Raw genomic sequence first — 27,641 nt, 5'->3', positions numbered from 1 at the left:
CATTGGCTGTATGAGATAAGAGTGCATCGCTCTTATTGGTTCAAATGGCTGTCGATCACAAAATACTAAACTTGGTTGGTTGGTCAACTGTCTTCGACAACAATGTAAACAATAGTTTTCTGACTACATATCCCAGGATTCAACACGGTCACACAATTCGAAAAGTAAGCGGAGATACTTTCTTGAGTAATATCAAACCATACAACATATTTGCAATGAGTTTGTGTTTATATTCTGATATGTATTGTTTTTAAGATTATAAATAGCGTATATCTTACTAAATACGGTGCTAAATGACCGTTTAATCCCCTAGTAACGTACTCACGCGACGGTTAAGATACAGTTGACGCTCGTGCAACATAAACACTGTAATTCGGATCATGATGTAGTTTCACCAAACTGTCTTTATTTAGATATTCATGGATCCTACAGTATGATGAAACTCCACTTGCGTTATTTGTTTTTATTGAGCAGAACGGGTTTGCATGAAAACTATGAGATCAAGGTGGGTTGGATGTCAAATGCGGTCAGACTATCAGATTAATCTGGATTATATCAGGTTGATGTAAAACACTTTGTCACTTCTCTTAGCGGTGGAGCTGTTTTCACAAGACAGAATCCATTTCCTCCAGATCCTCCTTTGTCTAGGAGCCACTACAGCCCATCTAGATCCAGAAAAATCCCAAAGCAACAAAGAAGGCTGGTGAGAGAAGTGTATACATTACATTGGATACAGTTTCAATGCTTGTAGATTACAATTGACAAACACATGTGGAATAGCATACTACCATCTGTATAATGTACACAGCATGTGCATTTTGAACTTTAAACAATTCATTTTAAAATACAAAAATGACAATATGGATGAGTATGCTTGAAACATTCACCACTGCATAGTGAATTGTGTTTCACATACTATGTTTTAAATAGTAGGCATTAGGCAGTATGCACTATATACTGTCCACTGTTCAGTACGTAGAAAACTAGATTTCTATTCAAAAGTGTCCTCACCTGAACTGCATTTAAGTCAACATGAAACAGAAGATGCGATAGTCTTTTCTTCCCTATAGACCTTATTCTCAGCAACGCCATCTTTGATTTCTAATGAGAATTAAAGTGAGACTGTGACCTACATCTCTTCAGTGGGTTGTACTGTTATTTAATGTGTTTTTGGATTGTTCTGAGGATGAAACAGTGCAAAATATCTTTCCAAGGAATTTCAGTAGACAAAAACTCCAGACAACATGAGCTGTGGAAAATTAAGTGATCTAGAAGCTTTATACAGCTTTTTACAGTGAGTACCATTGAAAATGTGGTATTCTATCTCTCACAGCCTCGCTTTCATACCTGTCATGGCTTTTGATGTATATCCGAGTGCGACGGCTTCTCATACAAAAAAAAAAATAATAATGTTTTGTCCATTGGGAATTGGTTAGATGATTGGTGGATCTCATGTGAGTGACATGTTGTCCCGCCCTCACACCAGTAAACACATCATCAGCGAAGAGAAGAGATGTTGCTGCAAGAGGGAGGGGAAGTTTTTTTTATATATATATATATATATATATATATATATATAGGTGCATCTCAATAAATTAGAATATCATGAAAATTATTTTTTTCTGCAATTTAATTAAAAAAGTAAAACTTAAATATATTCTAGATTTATTAGGCATAAAGTAAAATATCTCCAGACTTTCTTGTTTTAATTTTGATGATTACAGCTTGCTGCTCATCAAAATCAAAAAATCAGTATCTCAAATTATTAGAATATTTAATTTTAAGTTCTATTAAATTACCATTCTCAGGGTATAAATACTGGGTTTAGGTCAGTAATCCCAGCAGCAGTCATGGGGAAGTCTGCTGACTTGACAGTTGTCCAGAAGACGATCATCAAGACCCTCTACAATGAGGGTAAGCCACAGAGGGTCATTGCTGAAAGAGCTGGCTGTTCGCAGAGTGCTGTGCCAAAGCATATTCATGGAAAGTTGACTGGAAGGAAAAAGTGTGGTAGGAAAAGGTGTACAAGTGAAAGGAATGACCGCAGGCTTGAGAAGATTGTCAGGCGAAGCCGATTTAAGAACTTAGGAGAGCTTCAAAAGGAGTGGATTGAAGCTGGAGTCAGTGCATCAAGAGCCACCGCACACAGACGTCTTCAGGAAATGGGCTACAACTGTCACATTCCACGTACCAAGCCACTTCAGAACCAAAGACAACGTCAGAATCGTCTTACCTGGGCTAAGGAGAAAAAGAACTGGACTGTTGCTCAGTGGTCCAAAGTCCTCTTTTCAGATGAAAGTAAATTTTGCATTTCATTTGGAAATCAAGGTCCCAGAGTCTGGAGGAAGAGTGGAGAGGCACAGAAACCATGTTGCTTGAAGTCCAGTGTGAAGTTTCCACAGTCAGTGATGATTTGGGCTGCCATGTCATCTGCTGGTGTTGGTCCACTGTGTTTTCTGAAGTCCACAGTCAATGCAGCCATCTACCAGGAAATTTTAGAGCACTTCATGCTTCCTTCTGCTGACAAGCTTTATGGAGATGCTGATTTAATTTTCCAGCAGGATTTGGCACCTGCCCACACTGCCAAAGGTACCAAAAGCTGGTTCAGTGACCATGGTGTTACTGTGCTTGATTGGCCAGCAAACTCGCCTGACCTGAACCCCATAGAGAATCTATGGGGTATTGTCAAGAGGAAGATGAGAGACACCAGACCCAACAATGCAGATGACCTGAAGGCCGCTATCAAAGCAACCTGGGCTTCCATTACACCTGAGCAGTGCCACAGGCTGATTGCCTCCATGCCATGCCGCATTGCTGCAGTAATTCATGCAAAAGGAGGCCCAACCAAGTATTGAGTGTATAGAAATGAACATACTTTTCAGAAGCCTGACATTTCTGTTTAAAATATCCTTTTTTTTTTTTTTTTTTTAATCTTATGAAGTATTCTAATATAGTGAATTGGTGGGTTTTTGTTAAATGTGAGCCAAAATCATCACAATTAAAAGAACCAAAGACTTAAAGTACTTCAGTGTGTGTGCAGTTTAATACATGAGTTCCACAATTTGAGTTGAATTACTGAAATAAATGAACTTTTCCACGACATTCTAATTTATTGAGATGCACCTGTGTGTGTGTGTGTGTGTGTGTGTGCATATATATATATTGCCAATATTCAATAGCTTTAACTTACAAAAGCACATGGCGATGTTGTCTTTTTTGCATTGCACATTGCAGGCCTTGAGTCCTGTCCGGTTTGCTGAGCCACCCAGTCCTCCAGATCCTCCTACTCAGACATCGCCATTGAGGACGGAAGACCAGGATATTCATGAAAAATCACGTAGTGTCCTGCTCTGCCCTCCTTTGTCTACTGAACGCCAGCTGAGCTTCTCAGAGTCTTGGCCTTCTACTGATCTGAGCTGCTCCGCAGACAACACCAACGGTTCTCCTTGCTCTGAAGCTCAGATGCAAGCCATGAGAAACATGGTTTCACCAGTGACAACGGGGGCAAAGGAACCCTCAGTTCTTGCAAAGTAAGAGAAATCTCTATTGGCAATATTACATTTGATTATAAATAAACCTTTGATTTGAAGCAAAATAATATTCGAAAATTGGAAAACAAAACTGTATATATTCTTTTATGAGGCTGATCTGAACTACTAATCCCAGGAAGCAACAATAGTGTACAACTAACGACTAAAATTGATTGGAGTATGAAATACTATATATTTATTGCCAAAATTTCCAATATACACACCCGTTCAAAAGTTTGGGGTCAGTAAGAATTTTTTTTCTTTTTTTTTTTTTTTTTTTTTTTTTTACCAGAAATTGTTTTATTTAGCAGGGATACATTAAACTTGAAAGTGACATTAAAGACATTTATAGTGAAAAAATGTATCGAGCGTTCCAAAAAAATATGAAGCAGCACAACAGATTTCAACATTAATAATAATCATAAATGTTTCTTGAGCAGCAAATCAGCATATTAGAATGATTTCTGAAGGATCATGTGACACTGAAGACTGGAGTAATGATGCTGAAAATTCAGCTTTGACATCATAGGAATAAATTGCAATTTAAAATTAAAATATATTACAATAGAAAACAGCTATTTTTGTAATAAATAAATTGTAATAATATTACTGATTTTACTGTATTTTTGATTAAATAAATGCAGCCTTGGTGAGCATAAGAGACTTCTTTCAAAAACATTTTAAAAATCTTGGTCATGTTAAGTCTGTTTAAACATTATTAAAAAACAGTTTCTCTATCAAGAAAATGAACATGTTTTTTACATCTGGAACTGGACTTTGTTGTCAAAAACAAGGTAATTTCACACACCATTTTCTATGCAGTAAACCATTAAAGGAAAGCTGGTGTTGTAGAGTAACATTGCCACATGTGGTGACTGTGAGTCTGGTGACACATTAATTCTCAGATGAGCAGGTCTGGGGAATTTAAAGGTGGACTCAGTATTATTTCAAATACACTGTTTGGAAGTTAGTCGGGCCGATACCAACAACAAACATGTAACCAATCAGCATTAGGGGGTGTACAACGGTCGAGGAGAGAGACCTGAACTTGAGCAAAAGGGAGATTTGAAAATCGAGAACGAGAGATGGGACACAATACAAAAGAGCTAAAAAGAATATCACTGAAAGTTTATGACTGGGCAACCGCTTTAGGACCCGCGCTTATATTAGAAAAGCTTTCCAGCGCTGGAGAGAGCTAAGCAGGAAGGCCTGAAAACAGACGCGGAGGCTGCTTTGATCCCGCTTCTCATTTGAGTAACATTGGGTTTTGATTGCCTGGAGCTGCTGTGCTGTTGACGACTAACAACGAACACTTTTTTTTTTAGTTTTTTATTGTAAAATCTAAAATATCTAAATAGCATTGACCCTTTTCACATTTCTGGGTTTCTCAGAAGTGGAAGTCGTCATATTTGGGTAAACTTCTATAGTGATGAATGAGAGACTTCATTAAATATATTTGTGTTCCCATTTGCTCAAATAGCAAAAGAAAAATGCCACAAGTGTTTTCACAACTTTCAAAAAAAGGGAAAAAAAATATAGAGAAACTGATATCAGAAGAGAAATATGTCGATTTTACCATCACTTCCACAGCCATTGTATTAGAAATATTCTCACTGCAGTATTAGCTATTTAACTATTTTTTTGTAATTTGATGCAAAGGTAATATAATACAAAGTATAGTGTTATACATATACATAATAATAAAAAAAAGAAAATATAAAAAACTTATGATGCTGGTGATGTCATCACAGTCTGTGAAAAGGGTCCATTGTCACAAATTGGTTGCAATGAGGAGAAAAGGATCTACATGCAGCAGTCTATATTTTATTAACAAAAGAAACACAGAATAACAAACTTGAACAAAGTGAAGCAGAACTGACAATGAACTGAAAGAAACAGGGCTTAAATAGACAGAACAAACCAATCAAAGAATCATGAAACACCATGTGACCACTTAATCAAACAGTTTGTAACCTATAAAGACTAACAGAAACTGAGAAACAAGAAAACTGAGGCACAGAACTGAAACATAATACAATCCCATCCAAATTGCTGTTTTTTAAATTGCTGCCCCTATTATGCCTTTTTTAAGGTTCCTAATATTGTTTTGGGAGTCTCCTACAACAGGTCTACATGCATGCAAGGTCAAAAAACACTTTTGTCATAATATACATTTAATTTCACCTGAGTTTTCAATGTTTTGTAAAAGATTTGTTAGAAGCAGTTAAAAGAATCAGTCACTCTAAACCCCTCCTTTCCGTGAGTCTACACTGCTCTGATTGGTCAGATGGCCCAATCCTTTGTAATTGGTCTACTGCGCGCCCATTGCTATAACTGAATGACAGCTATCAATTCGCAAGACATTGTATACAATGTATGGACAGAAAAGATAGCATCGATCAACCAGAAACTGATTCGCAATCACGACTGGAGTAGGACGTTTCTCTATAGTAATGCCAAGTTTACATTACAGGATTTTAAGCCTGATTTGAAAGTTAACGAGCTCGCCGACAGGTCGGGCTGTGATCAGGGGAAAATCACAGCGTGACCGGCGCTCGCCAATCTTAATGTGTGAACATCAAAGAGGCTCACTGACGCGTCGCCGACACCTCACTGACGCCAGACAAATATCTAGCATGCTAAATATCAAGACCAAGCGTTTTGTGAATCCTGCGTTAAACTCCCCAAGGTTTGAGAATCAGTTGTCAGTAAAATGACAGCAACACAACAAAAGATTGTACTGCTGTGGTATTGTTGAAAAAAATAATTTTTTGCCTGTGCACGCAATAAGTGGGCGGACAATATGTTAATGTTTCGTTGTGACGTCATGGGATTCGTTTTACAAATGACTCGTTTAATTGACTCAGAGTCGAATCTTACTTTTGAGAGACAGTAACGGTGCACTTTCAGATTTAAAACTTTGCAGGATGTTTTCATTCACTTAGAGCTATGTTACACACTACATGAAAGGTAATTTTCAAAAATCCATAATAGGGGCACTTTTAAAAGCATTGATACGGACTACAGTGGCTGATGTGATAGTGAGAATCACATAGTTATGGTAGTCACAATCATGTAGAGACTGTTTTTCTACATATCTAACAATTCAAAGGTGTTTTTCTTGTTCTGCTCGTCCTTTTGTATCTGCCTTCCTCTAAAGATCAGATGTTCTTCAGAAAACGCTGTCTCCAGCACCAGCAGCAGAGACTGTTTCAGCTTCTTCTTACACTCATCACACATGAACACAGAGAGAATGGGGTTCAGACAGCTGTTTAGAAAAACCAGATCGGCACTGAATATTAATACTTTTTTATCATTGGCACTCCAGTTTTCCATTTCTGAATTTCCAATCATTGTTGCACAAACAGAGTATGGAAAGCAACATATGAAAAAAGTCAGGATGATAGCGATAATGACCCGGTGCGACCTGTGCTGCTTCCTCATTTTGAGGCGTTTGATTCGCACTCCAACAGCAATGTGTGAAGATGCAATGATCAGGAACGGGATGAGAAAACCCAATAAAAATACATATGTGCCCAGAAATTTAGCAGGAAACACATTCACAGTGAAGAAAGGGATACAATAGCCAATGGATGAAACCCACACAATCATGCAGATGATCCTGGCTCTCAGTACAGTTCGGTTATTTTGAGACCAAACAACCATCCTTGTGCACAGACATCGGTCCAGACTGATGACCACAAGAAAAAAAATGATAGCAAACTGGTTTAGTGTTGTCGTCATGTAGAAAATGTACATTATGTTTGAAAAGTAGCCAATAAAAGTTATTATTAATATTAATATTATTATTGATAATATGAAAATGAAGTCTGCAATCGCCAAGTTGAGAAACCAAATAGAGTTGACTGTCGTCTTCATTCTACAGCCAGTCAGAAATATGACAAGCCCATTTCCAATGAAACCAACTATGAAGGTGGCAGCGAAAATGCATATTAAAAAGATCCTAAATCCTAAGGATCCCATAGGATGCATAGTGGTATAATCTGTTGCGCCTCCGGTAAAGTTTTCAGGTCCAAAACTTGTGGCATCTACTCAAAGAAAAGAGAGAGAAAACAGGTGAGGGCTGCTTTTGGGTCTGTTTTGGATGTATCATCTTAACCTTGTGGTGTTTCATGGGCTACATAATTTTTCCCTGCAGTTTCACACACCAAAATCCCATTTTTCTAAAATTTTGGATATAAAAACCTAAAATATAACTTTTTTTGTTTGTCAGTTTTTCCATAAACTGACAGAAGGATATAAACCATTATATATAAACTACAGGACTTCACATCATTTCTGCTGTTTGATTTCATCTTTGAAGAAATATTTTGTCTTGGCAAAACATTTTTGGCAACTTTTGGCATTGTCCTCACGCTTTATGTGGCCATTACTGTGGCAATCAGTCATTAATGTGGAAATCAGTCACTTCATCACTTGATTTTTAGTGAGAAGATATAACAAATTGTAAAAAATTAGTGAATTGTGAATCAAAGCAATGAGGTCACAAAATTGGCTAACTGATTGAGTTTTGAAAACATGCTAAATATTGAAAAATGCACTTAGCAGTACTAAACTCAAGACTTTTTAAAGGAATAGTTCACCATAAAATGAAAATTTAGTCATTATTTACTCACCCTGGTGTTGTTCTAATGCTGTATGCCCTTTTTCTGATCACAAATGGAGAATTAAAAAAATAATAATAATAATTTATCTTGTGCTCGTCCATATAATGGCAGTAAATAGCGACCAGGATCAAGCTTTTTTAAAAAAGCTTGACTTCAATTCCATTTTAGGGTGGACTATCCCTTTAATGTTCTTACAGTGTAATCATGGAAAAAGACCAATCCACACTGCACTGACAGAAACAGACCAACGGCGACAGTCACCAAATTACAGCACGTCACTTATCAAACATTCTAATACCGATTCAATCTGCAAAAACAAGCTCCGACAGACGCCAACAGACTCTGACAGGGGTAAGACACTGAACCCGACAAAGTGTCTGTTGACGTCTGTTGGTGTTGTGTGAATTGGTCTTTAGATGCAATATAGAATGCAAACATATTTAATAAAGAAGACCAAATGAAATTCAGTATAACATTACAATGCTGTCATAGCAGTTATAGATTAGATTTTTAAATATATTTTGTACATTTACTACACTCTGAGAGGTGTTTAAAAAACATGTCATATAATACACATATTCAGTTCTTACCCATTTTTGAGCTGCTAATGCACTGGGAAAAGCCGAGTCTTGACCTTGTTATGTCTTCTCAGTGTTGCTGACAGATTGTTGGTTTTATACCAGACAGCAAACCCTGCAATACATCCATAGATTGATTTGCCGTTACTGATAAGGACCATCAACAGACTTGATGAAATGATTACAGATGTATATTTCATCACATGGGTAATGGGCATGTACCTACAGCAAAACCTTTCCTGCCACAGAATGTTCCTGTAGCTCAAACATAGAGCATGGTGCTAGAATTCAATTTGAATGCATGAATTGATAAAAATGTATATACCTTAATGCAGCCTTTATGTTTACAATGAAATAATGTATTGTTGCTTGTTCATTATATGACATACTTCTTTCAATTAAATCCTTAAAGGTATATTGAACGCTTCCGTTTTGGAAAGCCACAGAGTCGAGAGGAAAGACAGCTTCAGGCAACTGAGGGAAGAGATGATCAGCCGTTCTGGTGGATGTCCACATCCCCACCATCCACTTCAACACCAACGCTAACATCAGAGAATCATATCAGAGGTGTGTGGATCCAGTTAATTAATTCATGAATGTACTACTTTTAATAATACATCTGTCATTTTTAGTTTGGGTTGATAATATAAAGTATTTCAGACCACACATCACACTTTTCCTTTGTACTTAGTGTGTGTATATCCTGTGTTTAGATCCACTTGATCTCCTAAACGATGACCCTGCCAGCTCCCAGAGCCCAGTCTCAAAGTCACTGCGTGATGAAACCACACTGTCTCCAGCTAGACACATGCTTGACCTCAGTATGCTGGTACGTTTTGCATAAATTTGACCAACTGATTTGCTTGAAAGAGCTGAAGTCATTTTGGCCATATGTTAAAGAGAATGCCAAATAATTTTCAGTTAGTTATATTGATTGTATTTATGTAGGTCTTATATATGATGCAGTTGCAGTTGAATTGTGTTTATGAAGTAAATGAGAAGAATGCTAGATATTTTGTCTCATGTTGCCAGATGTTATGCAGTGTGGTGGAGGATTGTTGCCATCTAGTGGTGGTAGCTGGAAAATCTCCCTCCATGAGGATTCTTTATTTAGACCAGGAGTATATGTGTATAATTTAGTTTTTTTTCCTTCTTATTTTTGAAAGAAATTAATATTTATATTCAGCAAGGATGCATTAAATTGATCAAAAGTGACAGTAAAGACATTTATAATGCTACAAAAGATTTTTATTTCAAATAAATGCTGTTCTTTTGAACAGTTATTTTAAGTAATGATATTTCATACTGTTTTTACTGTATTTTTAATCAAATAAATACAGCCTTGGTGAGCATAAGAGACTTCTTTCAAACACATTAAAAATTCTACCGACCCCAAATATTTAAACGGAACTTTGTGTGTGTGTGTACACAGAATAGGATTGTAATGGTTTGTTGAACTTCCTGTCTTTCATGTTGCATTAATGTAAACGGCTCTAGAATGCCTCAGCATTAAAGGAAGAAGAACTCACTTAGACATAATCAAACCACTTAATATAAAGCAGTGTCTGTTAAGCATCAAACATTATGTATTTATAAATTCCCCACAACAGAGAGTTGTTATGCAACCCTTGGCCCAGATTCCCTGTTTTGAGTTGCAGGACATCACTCATGGTCTTGTCCTCAGCATGCCTGATGGAAAATATCCCAGGCTGTCCCTAAATGTCAGTACCTGGTCATAAAGCACTGACATATAGTGACTGTTATTACTGGTGACAGTATTAGAATTGTTGATAATCTCATGGATTTCCACCACAAATTTCTTTCAAGACATTATCTTAATCCTTCTGGAATGATCTGATTTACGTTTTAAAAAATATTAAAATAGGAAGTTATTTTAAAGTGTAATATTTCACAATATTAAATAATGTTTTACTGTATTTTGGATCAAATAAATGCAGCCTTGGTGAGCATAAGAAACCTCTTTTAAAAATATTACTGATTCCAAACTTTTGAATGGTGGTGTGTGTGTGTGTGTATATATATATATATATATAATATTGTAATATATAATAATATTATAATTTTAATATATTTTAAAATGTAATTTATTCCTGTAATCTCCACTACAAATTTTCTACCAGTCATTATCTGAATCATCGCACTGTGACCAAGAAGAACCCGAAATACTGCAGCTACAGGAGCGGGCCAACTGTTTACTGCAGAGGAGGTGGGCCCCTTACCACACATATTGTAAACACACACTCACTCAAGAGGGGAAATATCATTTCACAAGTGATAAATAACCACCAACATGTTCAGTTTCCTGCCTGAGTGTCAGAACTGAATGTTCAAGTGTAAAAGTATATACAGGAGTTTCACAATCAAGTGAGTTTTATTACCTATATTCAGCGAGCACACATTAAATTGATCAAAAGTCAATTCAAGTCACCTTTATTTATGTAGTGCTTTATACAATACAGATTCTTTCAAAGCAGATTTACAGTGGTAAACAGGAAAATAATGATTCAGTGATGCAAACAGAGTTTAATTCTGCTGTAAAGCAGCTCTGAAAAGCAAAAATAGAGTCGTCATTTAGCTGAGATCTGTTCAGTGTTGTTTTAGTTCTGTTCAATAACTGTGTAAAGTGACAATTAAGACATTTATAATGTTACAAAAGATTTCTATTTCAAATAAATGCTGCTCTTTTGAACTTTCTATGCATCAAAGAATCAGTCATATATCAGTCATGGGTGCCGATCCCGTGGGTCGAGCGCCTACGGAAAAACACGAGATATTCTCCATTAAATTTATCCAATCAAAAAATCGATTGAGATTTGAGAACCTCTCTGATTGGTGGATCTGACATCAGGTCCTGGCAGGTCATAAATACACACAATTCTACCATTATATTTAGTACTACAACAAAAGAACCTGACACAAAAGCTTGTGCTTTCTGTGTTTTGCACAATGGAAAATTGCATTTTACATAAACAATTTACATGGAAGGTAGGCATCTTAAATAATGAATAAACATAACTTGCTGCCTATGATATCAGTGTTTTTAGTAACAGGATGGTCTTTCATGTTGCTTTATTAAAAAGTTAAAACTCTGAAGTCTTAATACTACAAATAATTTTATTCACTCCATATCATGGTTAAATTCCTGATTCTGATTGTTGTTGCATTATTCCTCCTTGGGATTTCACTTCATAGTTATTAGCTTTGAATAGTTTATATGACATTTAATCCATGTGTTTTCAGCCAGCGTTCCCTCAGCAGTGGCTCTGTGCCTATCAGCTCTGAGGGCCTGGGCTGCTCTGATTTCTCCTCTCCCACAAGCACTGATGAGCCAGTCCGAAGACCAGTCGTGTCCACCTTAATGGGCTCAACCAATAGTAAGTGTAACACATAAAAAAACATCAACACGTTTAGTGTATGTTATGTAACATGCCACATCCTATTTATCTTTTTCAGAACATTTGTGTGTTGCTGATTTCAAAAACACATTCTTATCAGATTAAAATGCACTTCTTACCGCAAATGCAGTAAAGAGAAGAAGTGGTTTTGTAAACATGCTCAATTAAAGGGATAGTTCACCCAAAAAAAAATGAAAATTCTGTCATCATTTACTTACCCTCAAGTTATTCCAAACGATATTTGGAAGAAAGTTTGTAACCAGGATGCTTTGGGGCACTATTGACTTCCATAGTAGGAAAAAAATATTATGGAAGTCAGTGGTGCCCCAGAACTATTCAGTTTCCCCTAATCTTCAAAATATCTTCCATTATGTTCATCAGAAGAAAGAAACGTATACAACTCGAGGGTGAGTAAATAATGACAGAATTTTCATTTTTGGGTGAACCATCCCTTTAACTAAAAACAAACAGAAAAAGGGTATAATTGCCATTTTGGCCTGCTAGGTATTTATATTAGTGTAATAAAAGTGCATTAGAGCTTTTTGTTTGTTTGTTTCTGTCTCTTTAAGGGGTTTCAGAGCCCAGTTTGTGTGAGGGAATGTTTTTACCACCAGCAGTGGGTTCTGAGGGGTCAGGTGTCCGTCGCGAAGATGACATCCTGTTTCAGTGGCGTCTGAGGAGGAAGATGGAACAGGCTAGACGATGGGGTCAGGAGGCCCCTTCCCACAATTCTGTTCTCCATATACCTCTATCACACACTGTAGTAACAAACCAGGTGAACCAGTGCCTCAATGCACATTAGAGTTACTTCTTGTGTATGTGTAATATGTAATACTGTATGTACCCAAAAGTCAAATGTTTAAGAACATTTTTCGATATTGCAGTTCTTTGCCAGGTATAATATAATATAATATAATATAATATAATATAATATAATATAATAATTATTGTATAATATAATATAATATAATATATCGTTCAAAAGTTTTGGTTCCAATTTTATATATATATATATATATATATATATATATATGTTTTTATGCTCACCAAGGCTGCATTTATTTGAACAAAAATACAGTAAAAACAGAAATGTGAAATATTACTACAATATAAAGTACATTTTAAAATGTATTTAATCTTTTGTAAAATTATAAATGCTTTTTTGTCACTTTTGATTAATTGAATGAGTCCATGCTGAATAAAAGTATTAACTTCTTAAAAAAATCTTTTGAATATAATATAATATATATAAAAGTGGCATTTTAACATTAATATTTTTGGGAAATATTTGTGTATGAATTGATACATTAATTTATACTGAAAATATTTTTAAACATTTTCTTAAATTACATCCACCAGATAAATTTGTGCCATAGTAACATTTCATTTGATGCACTGCCTTGACGTCAACAATAAAACATGGAAATTGTTTTGAAGTTTGATGACTTATTTTGCTGTCATAAATGCATGATCATATATGGTTAGTTGCATTGTATAAATTGCATTTAACATTGTTTTTCCTTCTAAATTGGACCCACCAGTTTTAGATTTTCACATTTACTTTATGCAGATCTGAAAACTTTTTTAACGAATACATTTTTCTTCTGATTCCTTTCAGAAGGCACAACATAGCACTTTAAACAGCACGCCTCATCAGAGAGCAAATCTCTCATTCACTCCGGTCACCTTCGCTAGCCTCGATCCTCCAGTCCCTGAGTCTTCTCTCCCTATTTCAAGCCCCAGCATCTCCAGACTCCAGCCTGATGTCACCTGGGAGCAACCAGACCCCGATATCCAACCCAAACCCCTTCCCCAGTGCTCCAGGAAGACTGTCAAAAAGAATCTGGAAACCTCTTCTGTCCAACCACAACATCACAAGCAAATCAGAACACAAGTCAGCATCCCAGAAACCACAGAAAAGCACAGCAGAAAGCAGACATCCTCTTCTCCATCTCCACAGACTTCTGATAGCACAGAGGACCGGTGGCCGGCCCTTCGTGAGAAGGAAGTCACCGCAGTTAAAAGACAGACTGAAAACGAGAGACGTGAGAAGAAGATTGCACCTTCAAGCCGAAAGAAGAAATCTGAAAGGTACTTTAGATGTTTTACATAATTGTCCTAAACAGACCCAGTAATTATAATATTAATGTTTAATATTAAACTTGTGCAAATGATTTTCTTGCATTTCTAGACATGAAGGCGAGCGAGGCAGCATTCCAATAAGGGTCAGAAATTCTAGGGGTCATAAAGGAGTCAATTGTAAACCGGAGCCGAGTGTAAAAAGCAGGTGGCAGGAAGAGGGTCAAAGTTCAACACGAGGAGGACGGTCTGGAAATCGAGCACCACCACCTTCACCTATACACAATGCTCTGGGACAGGTTTGTGTGTTTGTTTTTTGATGCATTACAAGTTTTTGAAGATGTTGAGACATGACCTTTTAGTTTGTAAGTGAGTGAGTAAATGCAAAAGGGTTAAATGTTCATTTTGAATTAAAGGGATAGTTCACCCAAAAATGAAAATTATCTCATGATTTACTCACCCTCAAGCCATCCTAGGTGTATATGACTTTCAAATGAACACAATCAGAGTTATATTAAATAATATTCTCACTCTTCCAAGCTTTATAATGGTAGTGAAAAGGAAGTGAGATTTTAAAGCCCAAAAAAGTGAATCCATCCATTATAAATATAATCCATACGGCTCCAGGGGGTTAATAAAGGCCTTCTGAAGCGAAGCGATGGGTTTTGTAAGAAAAATATCCATATTTAAAACTTTATTAACTATAATAACTAGCATTAGGCAGACAGCCATACTCATCGATTTGCGGCGGAAGAGTCGACGCATAACGCAATGACGATTGCGAAAGCACAGAGGATAGAGCAAATCAAAACACCGGTCACGAATTAGAAGTCTAAAATGAGAATTTTAATGTCAGAGGATTTCGATATAAGAGAAGAGGAGCTTGAGTTTGTTGCCCAGCCCTATTTGTGTGAATCATGAGAGGCGTCTAAGCTTACGCTACTCCTACATGCTGTGTCATAAATTGCATCAGAGGTTACGTTTTCGCCATAAATGGATGCTTTCTGGCATAACTGTACATTATCTCTTATTTTCTTGTGAAACAGACTAGCAAATTGTAAAACACTGTCCTTGACATTGACAGGTTGTTTCTGAGGTGCTTTTTGCCGAGACAGATTCCCCAACCCAGAGCAAAACTCCAAGTTCTTCAGATTCCCCAGCATATACCCCACCTCCACCCCCACAATCCCCTATTGCCTCTTGTTCTGGTGCGCAGCAACCTTTGGAGGTCATAGATCAACTCATGCAGGATGCAGAAGGTAGGATGACCTCATGCACTAGCTGTAAAACTGTATGACAACGTGTATCTAACAGGTCAAATAAGGGTCGAGTGTTTTAGCCTGAACCTGTTATAAATAGCATGACTGACCCTTCAGAGTGTGCCTAAAACAAGAGAATGCAGTGTGGATTGAACTCATACGAATGGTAGTACATTGTATATATGTCAGAAAATGACAAAATTTTGCAATTTACAAGGTCTTTTTTCAAATTGTTTAATGTTTTATTTTAAATATGTAAAAAAAAAAATCACTTATTTTACTATAAAACAACCAATTCATATACACTACTATAGATATTTAAATAAGTTTTTTTATGCTCACCAAGGCTGCATTTATTAAAACAAACAAACAAAAAAACAGTAATATTGTAAAATATTATTACAATTTAAAATATCTGTTTTCTATTTTAATATATTTTATAATTTAATTAATTCCTGTGATAGCTAAGCTGAATTAGCATCATCACTCCAGTCTGCAGTGTTGATTTGATGCTCAAGAAACATTTCTTTCTATTATCACTGTTGAAAACAGTTTCTGCTGCTTTATATTTATTATTTATTATATTTACTTATATATGTGGAATGGTGTGATGGTGTGATGGTTTTTTCAGTATTCTTTGATGGATAAAAAGTTTAAAAGAACAGCATTTATTTGTAACAATGTAACAGTCTTTACTGTCTTTTTTTAATCAATTTATGACCAGAAACTTTTGAACGGTAGTGTATATAAATAAAGAAACAAGTTTTTTTTTTGTTTTTTTTTCACTCTTCCCTTATTCTGATATTACATATTTTACATAACAGACTCAGATGGGCATGAGTTTGAAGACGATCCTTTGTTGCAAGTCCTCAGACAGCAGAGGAAATGGGTGAAGGAAAAACTAAGGTGAGAATATCTACGCTTTATCTGTTAGACACAGTGTTGGGGGTAAAGCATTACAAGTAATGCGAGTTACGTAAACAGATTACTTTTTCAAGTAACTAGTAAAGTAATGCATTACTTTTACATTTACAACAAAAGTTTAGTTTTTTAAATAAGTAAGGCAAGTTACTTCATTTTCCCTTGTACTGACTGACAGCTCTCCATATGTTAAATTACACAAATATGTATTTAATCTCACTTTATTAACCAATGTCTTTGTTGCTGACCTTCAATGAACTATTCAACCAAACTAATAAGCAAAAATGAATTTAGGTACACATTTGTGTTTCTTTTACTTTCTTTTCTTCGGTATTCTTCTGCAATTCATAATGGCAGCACAGCTGAAAGGTTTGTTTGAGCTGCGCCCTCTACTGTACAGGCGTGAATTTGCATTTCCTTCAGCCTGAGGCTTATTCATTTCACTTTTGGTGCTCTATCCAGTGTTGCCAAGTCTGTGGTTTTCCCGCAGAATTGGGCTACTTTAACAGTGTTGCCGCGGGTTGTTTTTCATGTCCGCGGGTTGAAGCGGCCCCAACGTGATATTCAGCCCCTGGAATGCTAATTTACCAGGGCAACCCCACCAAAAAATGTGGATTTTATCCCATGGGATGTGATTTTTACCAGGGGACCCCTCCCCTGAAATGCGATTGGGCTAGTTTTGAGTAGCAATTGGGTGGGTTTTGTTGTGAAAACCTGGCAATCCTGGCCCTATCATACACCCGGCGCAATGCAGTGCCAGGTGCAATGCAAGTGTTTTTCGCTAGTTTCAGCCCGGCGCAGTTATCATTTTCACGTCCTGCAGCACGTTGTTTAAATAGCAAATGCATTTGCACCCATTTGTGCACCCATGGGTGTGCTGGTCTGAAAACAAGGTGTGTTCAGGCGCATTGTTGGCGCGTTGCTATTTTGAGGCAGCTGAAATAGACTGCCATTGACCAACTGAAACCTGGTGTAAAGTCAATGGCGCAATATTTTTTTTTGTTATTTAAAGAGGGTGTTATTAATATGCGCCTATAGACAGGTGCACAACGCGTGTGCACTCTCCTTATTACACACACAGGGATGCGCAGCAGCACACAAACATGCCAAATATTAAAAATAAAAGATTACAATGTAAAAGATTATTATTGTGTGCATAAAGATAAAAATGCTTTGGTCGAATCCAGCTTGTCCCATAGATGGTCTGCTTGCGCGCTTAAACCTTGCGTATGAGCAGATCCGTTTCCTCGCTAGAGAAGCGTTCAGTTTTTCTGCTTGCAAATTCCGCCATGTAAATAGAGAATCCACCATGGAGCGAGCGCAACTGGCTGTTAAAGGGAATGGGAGATGAGACTCTGATTGGTTTATTGCACAAAACACACCCATTACTCATTAAGAGAATAGGGACAACCCTTTTAGACCATGCGCCGGGAGCGCCAACCATTTTTCCCGTCGTTAAACTAGCAAAAGAGGATTCGCCCTAAGTGCACTTGTGCTGTGCGCTTTAGACCATGTGCTTAGATCGTTAAAATAGGGCCCTTGGTGTGAAAGGGCCATTACATTTGCCAAAAAATAGATCTTTTTTTTTTTTTAATTAAAAAAACAAACAAGCAAGCCCAGCCCAGCTGAGAAAAAGTAACGCAAAAGTAATGTAACGCATTACTTTCCATACCTAAGAAATGCAACTAGCTACTGTTTTAGAGAATAGTGCGATTATTGTAATGCATTACTTTTAAGAGTAACTTTCCCCAACACTGGTTAGGACACAAATCTGCATTAGTGAATTTCTGACTTGATCAATTTTTGTTTTATTTTCCAGTGAGGTTGACATGAGGCTCCAGCAGCTCTGAGGCACACGTTTAATATGTCAAAGATGCAACATATGTCAAACACATTATCATGGTTATTTTTGCTACTATTTATTCATGCTGTTTTATGGTATGGATTCAAACATATTTGAATGTATTTCTAAATAAAGACCTTTGCAAATAATCAAGCGTATTACATTATATTTATTGATATTCAAACTGTACATCACACAAATATTAGATGAACGAAATTATAACATAATTATTTCAATTTTAAAAATATGTACAATCCCAACATAGCCTATCAACATTAACTGTAATTAATCTGTGCAATTTTGTGAGAGAGGGAGTGTGATGCAACACAAGGTAATGGGTTTGTATGTTTGACTGTGTGTGAGCTTTGGATCAGGGATCCTGTTAACGTTCGGACACTTGCAGGCTGTGTGCTAAACCGACAGCAAGTGCACAGAAAATGAGATACAGTCTTCTTTTTGGCTTGGAATCAAATATTCAGTGTTGTTGATTTGAGTAGTCCACTGCCACAAGGGGGAGTGAGAGGAGTCTGTTTTGGTCTTTACTATTGCTTTATGTGAGAAACTGAAAAGATGAGCGCTTTAAGTGCCTTGCATTAACATGTTAAGAGAGCAAAGAATCCAAACATGAGTGTGGAGGAAACTGTGTGTGTGTGGTCCGTCATGGTTCGGTGTGATTTAACAGTCTGGAATTGTCTCCTTGTGTCAGAGGTGCTGAGATTACTAGCATTCCTTCCGGTGACATGGCTGATTCCAGTGCCATGATGTCCACTCCATTTGGGATCCGGTATCGCCGGTTAAACTGACGTGTCACCAGTCCTGAACCATCCTAGGATTGAACGAACACATATATCATCTTTCATGCTCTTAAAAGTCATGTCTCAAATGTCCTGTACAAAGTGTTTTATTGCTGGGGTAACATCTGATAATCCCTTATGCATGTTAATACGTCAGTGTTATAAAGAAAGAAAAAAAAACAAGTTGCTGGGTAACTTACCTTTTTTTGTTCATGTTTTCCCTCAACCACAACATAATCTCCAACCACTTTAACCAGCAGCTCCTCGGGACTGAAGTGTTTCACATCAACTTGCACAGTAAATCCATTGTGATCACAGGTAACCTGAAGAGAAAGTGAAATTAATTAATTGCTAGTACATTTTTAACATCGCAGAGAAAATTTATTTATTTTTCATCCAAATTTTGGAATTTCTTGTAACATAACATACTTATTTTTATAGACTTTATAGCTTTATATTATTACCACTTCTCCTTCTGTTACTAATTATTTACATTCTTAAAATAAATTATATAAACAGTTAATTTATAGCCTAATTATTTACTTTAAATGCTTATAGAGAGAGCAATTTGTCAACAAGTATATCTGTCAACATAATGTTTGTAGTTTTGTAAATTTATATGAATTTATCTACAGTTACTGTAAAACGCATTTTAATGTATTCATTTTCATTATTAAATAAAATATTAATTTGTGTTTTTATGACAGTTGTGGGTGGCTATAACAAGTCACCACAGATTTAACTATTGCAGAAACGGTAACCGTGGTGAATTTTTATAAGAAACAGGATTACTCTACCTGTGCTGCTCCGGTGTGTTCGGAAACCGGGATTAATAGTTCAGTCGGGGTCCATGTGCAAGGTCCAATCGTCCCGTTCAAACGGGGGAACAACGGCGGGAGAACCCTGTCCCATGGGATACCGCTCACCGGGATAGAAGGAGGCAAGTCGAAGTCCATTCTTTCTAGATGAATGTGGAAAAACAACCACCAAATTGACTAATAATGCTTCAGAAAATTCAGAGTGTATGACTGCTTGGTTATTATAATGAGAGTCTATCTTGTTGCGCAACTCTGGAAAAAGAAAGTAGGAAAACTGTTGCCCCTCATGTTAGAAGGGGGTTTATATAGTCTTAAACACCGCCCCTTCACATGAGCTCTTCCTCTAAACAAATGCCATAAATAAGTGAATTGATGGTGCTGTCAGAGATCTGAGATACCTAATCATGGAGCACGATGCCAAATATGTTTTAAAGCTGCATTTGTTATGCAATGCCAATGACAGGAGTGGGATTTAACCCCTCTCCTTATTCCTATAATGAAAGCACACTGATATCCACCTTATGTAATGATTCGATGGGGAACACGATGGTCTTCATTCAAATGGTTCCCGTCTCTGTCATCACATAAGCTTTTTTATATTAAGCAAAGAGAGACATTCAAAAACTAAATGTGCGACTATTCAATGTCAAATGGTCGTTATGCGTAATGGTGAGGTGTCCATCTATAAATAAAAGAGTACAAACCGCACAGTCATATTTATCCACATGACACAGCACGTGAGGGTCAAAAAGTAAAAAGAGGGGTCTTAAAATTAGGCCTATGTATTATTTTTTTTCCATATTAGTATATATATAGCGCCTACATTTCAGCATAGTTTTCAATCACTTTCAGTAAACACACACACACAAAAAAACGGCGGTTGCTCGAGCTGCTCGATCGATAAAAGATAAGTATTGTCATTATTTTTCACTTTATTGCACATTTATATTTTTAAAGTACATCACAGAAATTGTATTTTTATATTAATGTTTGTGAGGGGCGCCAATTACAATTCGGTCGTGCGGAGACAAATTCGTGACAGAAATTATTTTAAAACGTCGAAAATCAAACAACAAAACACTGCTGTAGATAACACACATTTGTCTAATTATACTTTTGATCAAAAATAACCTTGTGAAAACGGTTTCACCATCGCTTGTTGTTTGTCTACTCGGTGTAGGTAGTTAGGCCTAGTCATTTTCTCCTTAGCTCCCGCACAAGCTTCTGTCAAGAAATTAAACCTGAAATTATAATGTAAATAATGTTACTTTTATTCAAGCAATATTGAAGTAATTTAACTTGAGGCTTTATTCCAGAACCTGAAATTGTAGTTTTCTGCAACACTGAACGGGCACACCCACCCGCTGCCAGTCATGGCATTTTCTATCTTAGTGTTAATGAGAAATGTGGTTGGCAGGGATTCCTAAGAAATGCATGATGCCATATCACTATCAGTTTGTTTATCAAGTAACACATTTAATGGAATTACATAATACAAAACCTAAAACGTAAACACATCTATTAAAAAATTCCTGAGCTAATGATGGAAAGAGATTTGGTCCTGCTGGTGCATTATGGAAGATGTCTTTCAGTAAGAAAGCAGCAAAATCTACACATTTTGACATGTCTGTTCAAAGGTTTTAAATCAGTTAAATGCCCTGTCAAGGAATGGATTCATAAATGTCACACTAAACACATTGTCCTACTGTTGACCTCCAACAACAGAATAATTCACAACTCATTTCTAAGGACATTACTACACATGGATCTTCATCAAATGTCTAATGACCACACGTGGCTTATGACAGGTACTTTCTAGCCTTTGGATTTAACATGACCAATGTACTGGCAGGAGTGCAAGTCATTGGGGTTGAGGATAACATGTCCTTCTGCTGTTGCCATCCGCTGGTAACAGAAGCAGAACTTTCTGTTCGTGCATAGGCTATAGGTGACTAAAAACAGCACCCATGAAGATCCACGAGGGGCTTAGTGTTCGCTCAAAAGTTGGATCGAATTTCATAATAGGCGCCTGTAAGGGGTTACACATGAGACAGAGGCTTCATGCGTCAATATTACGGAGTCTGGTATGCAGTGGGTTTAAAATGATTGCAAGCTGTGTTGATTAGTAAGCAAGAGAACAAGGGAAATCGTTCATCATGTGGATTTTGCTAGAACCCTCTGGGCCATTTAATGCTTTCGTTTTCCACTCACAAGCTCTAAAAATGGCAAATGTGGTTGATAAATATACATGGATTTTTACTTTTAGCTTAAAATATATCCATTTGTATGTTGTAGCTCTTGTGAAGATTTCTTACCATGTGACAAATTTTTTATTTAGTTTCTCAATTTATGAGGTAGCCTACTGAAAAACACATGTACAATTATAATACAATTACAAAAATACTGTTTAAAGTAGTTTTAGATTAAGTTATCATGTCACACACCAGAACATATACAAGGTAAAAGGCTACAAGGTAAATTTGAACTCATTTTGACTTATTTTAACTTGTTTAAAAAAAATAAATAAATAAAAAAACTCCCTTTTCTAGAACACCACTATAAAAAAACTTAAAAAAAAAAAACTTACAAGCTTGAAAAACATATATAATATTTATATTTAAATAGCTGTTATATATTTTCAGATATTTCTGTATTTCATTCACGATAAACACAGTGACACTGCAGGACATTCTCATATTTTATTTCAAATTGTGCAAAACACAGTTTTAATTTATGGACAAAATATGTGGTTCTTACAGTCCATACAAATGATTAGAATATAGCTGAAAAACAAACAAAACAAATGGCCTTTTTCTTTGAGAACAATACAATTACATGTCAAATCAACTGCCAAAATACAGTTCAAAGACTTTATTTTGGATGTATCTGCCTGGTCCAGAGATTATTTTTGTCATACATTCTTTTCAATGTATCGACAGAGGTCAGAGGTGATAATATAAATGTGTTCTCAAATATAACAAAATAAACATCTCAGCTAAAACCAAAAAAAAAAAAAAGAAGGAACAGGTAATAATAGTAGTAGTAGTGCTGGAAATGAACTCTTGCGCTTTAGCATGGTGCATCTGTGTCGGTATTATCTCACTCAATCAACAAACGATTTCATCAGTTCACAAAATACCACAACTCCCAGACAGATCCAGTTTATCTTCTATGCGACGACAGTGGTCAAATTAGCCAAGGAGCATCATGTCGATGGGAGGAGAAAAACAGAATAAAAAACAGAGGTATTGTAAAGCAGTGCCGTCTCATCAGGCTGTGCCGAGTGGAATGGTGAAGGAGAGGTAATCTCCCACCTCACCCCACTGGGCTCTGAAATGCTGGAATATGGTGATCCATGTCGTCAGCACGGCCACCCACAATAAGAGCCCCAGAGCAGACTTCTTTACATCTGTCGAGGGCAGAAAAAGTGGTATACGTTACATCCTAGATGTCAAACACTGAAACGCTTATACACCAGTCACATCAACGACAGCACAGTGAGCTTTGAACTCTATTAGTCATGGATAATTGTTTTTAACCTTATAAAACCTACTATATCATATCTGATATGCCTCTAAATTATGAACTGCTGAAAAAAATACAAAGGCCCGGTTTCACAGACAGGGCTTAGCCTAAGCCAAGATTAGGCAATAGTTCAATTAGGATATTTAAGTAGCTTTTATAAACATACTCTAGAAAAAAAAAACATTACTGGTGTGCATCTTGAGACAAAACAATGGCAGTGACATATTTTAAGATATGTCAGTACAAGTTGCTTTCACTTAAAATAGTTCATTTTAGTCTAGGACTAGCTTAAGCCTTGTCTGTGAAACCGGGGGACAATCTTCTACATGCTTTCTGGCCTGATTGCCGTGATTGACAATTAATACTTTTTTTAGCGCATAAAAGGCCTCTTAATATAATTCTAAAAACCTTCAGGTTGTGGTTCACATGTCTTTTTGCTATTAAATCTTTAACAATTATATTAAAAGTAAACATTTATATTGTAATATTTCAAGATGAACACTGGACTGAAGCAACTTAAGTTTACTTGAATATCCATATATCATCTTCAAATAACATACAGGTTTTTGAGGAGCGTTTATTTGTATATTTCTTAGAGATGCACCGATGTATTGGCCAACAATTGGTATCGGCCGATAAAGGCTATTATTATCACTTTCGACCATTGGCCGATTGTTTAAAAACAGCCGATGATCATGGCCGATTAAATCCTGTCAATCAAATGGGTGCGAAAAATGTGTTCAGACTGCAACTCATACTGTGTGTGAAGAAAATTTCTCGTGTTGAATTTAGTTAACGCGACAATAACGTTTAACTGTTTAAAAAAATAGCAACGTTAAAACAGGCTCTATTTGACCCAATGAATCACCCGTAGTTCAAGCCAGGGTTGCCAGGTCTACTTTTTTTTTTTTTTTTTTTGCTACATCAAACATTTGTAGTGCCTCCCATCCAATGATCACAAAGAGCTTTGTGCTTTGTTGCTTATGATAAGAAAAAGTCTCGGTTTTCAAATATTGTCCATTTTATCATGAAATTCAAACAATAAATGGCGTTTTGACGCTCTTAAATGCGACGTGACAGATTGCTGCAGAGCCTCAGTGGCAGGGTGGAGCGCGAGTCTTTTCTTCCACATTAAATACTATGTATATCTCAAAAAAAAAAAAAAAAAAATATATATATATATATATATATATATATGCATGAACATCAAAAGGTATGTTGAAAGATACAGTACAACTTACTGAAATGTATCATGTCTCATGTAATCACTTAATCTTTGTTTCAACCGCAGAAAGACTTCAATATAAGTTTGTGAACAGTTTGTCACATTTACCTCAGGAATGTTTTCCAGTGTTCACAGTGTATATTATATATATATTTTATTTACTGTTACTTATGTTTGAATAAATTTGCCATGAAGATTTGCTTATGAAAACTACATTGTGCAACTGAGTTTTATACAAACATGTCAGTTTTTATTTTAGTATAATTATTATATAACTGAAAATAAATTAATATAAGACCTCTGATGTTAATTGTAACCTCTAATATTATAGTGTACCAAATGAGAGGGTTCCCTGCATATTTTTTGCCACATTATTTTGAGAGCATTATTATTTTTTTCCTTAAGAAAAATCAAACTAATCGGTATCAGCATTGGCCAATATCATTCTGAATAATCGGCTATCGGTAGAGAAATTTAGTATCGGTGCTTCTCAGTAGTTGTTGTATTGCATTACAATATGTTTTGCACTTCACAATAAAAACTCAAGAGCTTTGATCATAAAACTAAGCATTTAAATATCATCTTACTGAGACATTATTGGGAGATATAGAGTGACAACTATATTTATATGCATTTTATGCAAGTAGTCTGCTATACTGTTATAAAGATCTCATTGATTTACATTACAAGCCATCAGAATCTTACTTTTTGGTCATATAAATATCAACAACTGCATCAAATTGCATATTTTTGCTCAGTTTGGACCTCTGAGGTATTTTTTCCCTCCTATATATCATGCTATATGAGCCATAAAAGCCTAATTTATCAAATATGATAAACACATATGCAAACCCTTTTTAGGTTTGTTTTTATATTTTGCTAAAGGTTCAATAAACGGTTCCATATAAAAATATGCACAAATATTTGCACAGTATTTAATAAAAGCCATTAGGCAAATCACCTATCCACTTGTGTAATACACTGCAAACTGTCCATTAAGGCCAACTCAGCTGGCTTTAAAAATAATGTTTTAATTAAATATTGTGTTATTTACATTTATGCATTTGGCAAATGCTTTTATCCGATTTCCAAGCAACTTGCATTACATTTTATCAGTTAATACGTTCACTATATAGTCGTTCTATAAAAGTAACAATGCTCCCCATAATGCAAAACAATATTCACAATAAATACAACACAACCTTATTGCTTAAATATAGCATTACATTTAATACAAGCGATTGATAAACACAAGTAACTCCTGGACCCAAAATATGCCCTTAAAAGTATCACGATCTTGCATATAAACACACTTGAGTTTACACAAACCCGGCTCAAGAATTCCAGCGAGGGAACAGCATTCATCGCCCTGTTTTTTCTCTGCAATGTGAATATCCTTTTTGCAGATCAGACTCCCTCCTGACTTATACTGACTTAACATCTGAATTTAGATTTTTTTAAAGAGACATTTTAAAACAGGTTGTGGGAAGAGTTGTAAGGAAGAATATCACCCGCAACAGTGTGGTAAAACACAGAGTCTTGTGAAAAAGTGTGACTCATGACATGTATTCTGTCACATACTCACAGGATTTGATCTGTGGTTGTTCTGTATACGCAGGTTTTAAAAAGGCCTCTTTGAAAAACCACATCACATTAACCAGCCAGAGAAAGGGGAGGAATGCGAAACCACCTGAGGAAAAAATTAGCTCATTGAAAACAACAACACTTGTACACAAAACATATCGAAACGTGTCATGATATCTCATTGTCACAACATACCTAGATAGTATCTTCTGCAGAGACTAAGCTTCTCCTCATTGGGAATACGTTCAAGATTCATGGTAGAGTCGGTATTTGTTGTTGTGGTGATGGGTTTTCTGTGAAGAAAAGAGTTCGTTGATAAATCCAGCCACAGATATTCAAGTGAACTGATCAATATCCTGAAACATTGCTGCCATCTGCCTACTCAAGACAGTACTGCCATAACACAGTGATTCACATGATTGCTACAGCTACAGGGAAATTGAGATTACTGTGAAACATCATGCATTAAAGCATCGTCACAGCTTTGTCATATAATCAAATCTTCTAATCAAGAATACAATAAGGACACTGCTTGGAAAACAGTCAAAATAATCACAGCAATAAGATGAAAATCCATCTAACCTACAACTCAGTCAAAACAGCATTACTGGACTGCGAGCAAACAATAACCGATTGTATACGCCAGACTGTCTTCTCTAAATCCTTAAACTGATAGTTTGTTTTAGTAAAGTTAGGTGGATACCTTAACAGCCGCGCTCAGATGAGAAAACGAAGGGTTTAACACAACAAAGGCGCGGGGGGAACAACTTTTATGGTTCCGCTTCCTGATGAAAACTATGACGTGACGTCACTCCACGGCGTTGCATGATGGGTATTGGAGTTGTCTATAACATGCGTGAGGAGCGTGACTGGAATTCATCATGGGTTGTACAGTATTTAACCCTTTGGTCTAATAGCGTAATTGGAGAATGTAACAAAAAAAAAAAAAAAAAAATGTCTAGGTCGCATTTCACCCCAAATTCAAAAGACAAAAAAAAATGACAAAAATAAAAAATAATAATAATGACCAAATAAAAAAATAGGCTACGACAATCCAATCCGCATAAATTAAAGTCAGAAAAGCAATGTAAAGCAATGTAAGCAATGTACTAATGTAAATAATGATGTAAATAAATACCTACTAATAATAATCTTAATCAATACTATATTTAAATATATACTAAATTTAAATATAAGGCTATTTTAGTTATTTTTGCACTACAATAATGCAACTGTACATGAGCAGTGTGCTTATTGTAAAATCCATACTTTTTTTTATTTTACTGGATGTATGGATAGATGTAGGCTATGTATTAGATAAAATGTATGGAATGTATGGAAAATGATTTTAACCTTAATGAATGCTTTTTTGTTCATTTTGTCTATTCAAATATTTTAAATCACTGAAATGTTATAACAAATAAACGGAATCAACTATAAC

The 27,641-nt window shown here is 36.0% G+C and overlaps 4 protein-coding genes across 8 annotated transcripts; 1 reads left to right on the top strand and 3 right to left on the bottom strand.

Annotated features, from left to right (window-relative positions):
* Positions 1-29: 29 nt before the first annotated feature.
* Positions 30-18,403, top strand: proser3 (proline and serine rich 3). 4 transcript variants are annotated; one of them, XM_051863434.1, is made up of 14 exons: positions 96-164; positions 414-505; positions 592-703; positions 3,235-3,530; positions 9,149-9,303; positions 9,450-9,565; positions 10,878-10,963; positions 11,998-12,131; positions 12,722-12,927; positions 13,771-14,243; positions 14,344-14,530; positions 15,316-15,490; positions 16,315-16,396; positions 18,231-18,403. In XM_051863434.1, the coding sequence occupies exons 2-14, from the start codon at positions 486-488 to the stop codon at positions 18,259-18,261; spliced, it is 2,073 nt and encodes a 690-aa protein (XP_051719394.1). In that variant the 5' UTR covers positions 96-164; positions 414-485; the 3' UTR covers positions 18,262-18,403. The 4 variants fall into 4 exon arrangements, with proteins under 4 accessions (XP_051719396.1, XP_051719394.1, XP_051719397.1 ...); XM_051863437.1 differs by having other exon boundaries at positions 102-164; positions 633-703; XM_051863435.1 differs by having other exon boundaries at positions 127-164; positions 475-505.
* LOC127495959 (C3a anaphylatoxin chemotactic receptor-like) lies at positions 3,537-9,141 on the bottom strand. The gene has a single exon (XM_051863445.1). The coding sequence runs from the start codon at positions 7,521-7,523 to the stop codon at positions 6,621-6,623; it is 903 nt and encodes a 300-aa protein (XP_051719405.1). The 5' UTR covers positions 7,524-9,141; the 3' UTR covers positions 3,537-6,620.
* hspb6 (heat shock protein, alpha-crystallin-related, b6) lies at positions 18,404-20,158 on the bottom strand. The gene is made up of 3 exons (XM_051863450.1): positions 19,846-20,158; positions 19,249-19,371; positions 18,404-19,080 (listed from the first exon to the last, which is right to left on the bottom strand). The coding sequence occupies exons 1-3, from the start codon at positions 20,002-20,004 to the stop codon at positions 18,913-18,915; spliced, it is 450 nt and encodes a 149-aa protein (XP_051719410.1). The 5' UTR covers positions 20,005-20,158; the 3' UTR covers positions 18,404-18,912.
* Positions 20,159-22,551: 2,393 nt separating this feature from the next.
* On the bottom strand, positions 22,552-27,071 carry psenen (presenilin enhancer, gamma-secretase subunit). Of its 2 annotated transcripts, none has more exons than XM_051863448.1 (4): positions 26,783-27,071; positions 26,396-26,493; positions 26,202-26,306; positions 22,552-23,275 (listed from the first exon to the last, which is right to left on the bottom strand). In XM_051863448.1, the coding sequence occupies exons 2-4, from the start codon at positions 26,454-26,456 to the stop codon at positions 23,136-23,138; spliced, it is 306 nt and encodes a 101-aa protein (XP_051719408.1). In that variant the 5' UTR covers positions 26,457-26,493; positions 26,783-27,071; the 3' UTR covers positions 22,552-23,135. The 2 variants fall into 2 exon arrangements, with proteins under 2 accessions (XP_051719408.1, XP_051719407.1); XM_051863447.1 differs by having other exon boundaries at positions 26,904-27,071.
* Positions 27,072-27,641: the final 570 nt, after the last annotated feature.

The sequence above is a fragment of the Ctenopharyngodon idella genome, chromosome 15 (assembly GCF_019924925.1).
Source record: "Ctenopharyngodon idella isolate HZGC_01 chromosome 15, HZGC01, whole genome shotgun sequence".
NCBI classification, from domain to species: domain Eukaryota; kingdom Metazoa; phylum Chordata; class Actinopteri; order Cypriniformes; family Xenocyprididae; genus Ctenopharyngodon; species Ctenopharyngodon idella.
Note: the sequence above shows the minus strand (reverse complement) of the source record. Positions and strands in the feature narration are given on the sequence as shown.

Bases quoted from the DNA above. Each gene is read 5' to 3' on its own strand.
- proser3 (XM_051863434.1), top strand. From the start codon at position 486: ATGAAAACTATGAGATCAAG. The intron at 12,132-12,721 runs GTAAGTGTAACA...TGTCTCTTTAAG, and splicing joins CTTAATGGGCTCAACCAATA to GGGTTTCAGAGCCCAGTTTG. The intron at 14,531-15,315 runs GTTTGTGTGTTT...TGACATTGACAG, and splicing joins TACACAATGCTCTGGGACAG to GTTGTTTCTGAGGTGCTTTT.
- LOC127495959 (XM_051863445.1), bottom strand. From the start codon at position 7,523: ATGCATCCTATGGGATCCTTAGGATTTAGGATCTTTTTAATATGCATT.
- hspb6 (XM_051863450.1), bottom strand. From the start codon at position 20,004: ATGGACTTCGACTTGCCTCCTTCTATCCCGGTGAGCGGTATCCCATGG. The intron at 19,372-19,845 runs GTAGAGTAATCC...CTTTCTCTTCAG, and splicing joins AACACACCGGAGCAGCACAG to GTTACCTGTGATCACAATGG. The intron at 19,081-19,248 runs GTAAGTTACCCA...GTTCAATCCTAG, and splicing joins GAAAACATGAACAAAAAAAG to GATGGTTCAGGACTGGTGAC.
- psenen (XM_051863448.1), bottom strand. From the start codon at position 26,456: ATGAATCTTGAACGTATTCCCAATGAGGAGAAGCTTAGTCTCTGCAGA. The intron at 26,307-26,395 runs GTATGTTGTGAC...TTTTTTCCTCAG, and splicing joins CTGCAGAAGATACTATCTAG to GTGGTTTCGCATTCCTCCCC. The intron at 23,276-26,201 runs GTGAGTATGTGA...TGCCCTCGACAG, and splicing joins ACAACCACAGATCAAATCCT to ATGTAAAGAAGTCTGCTCTG.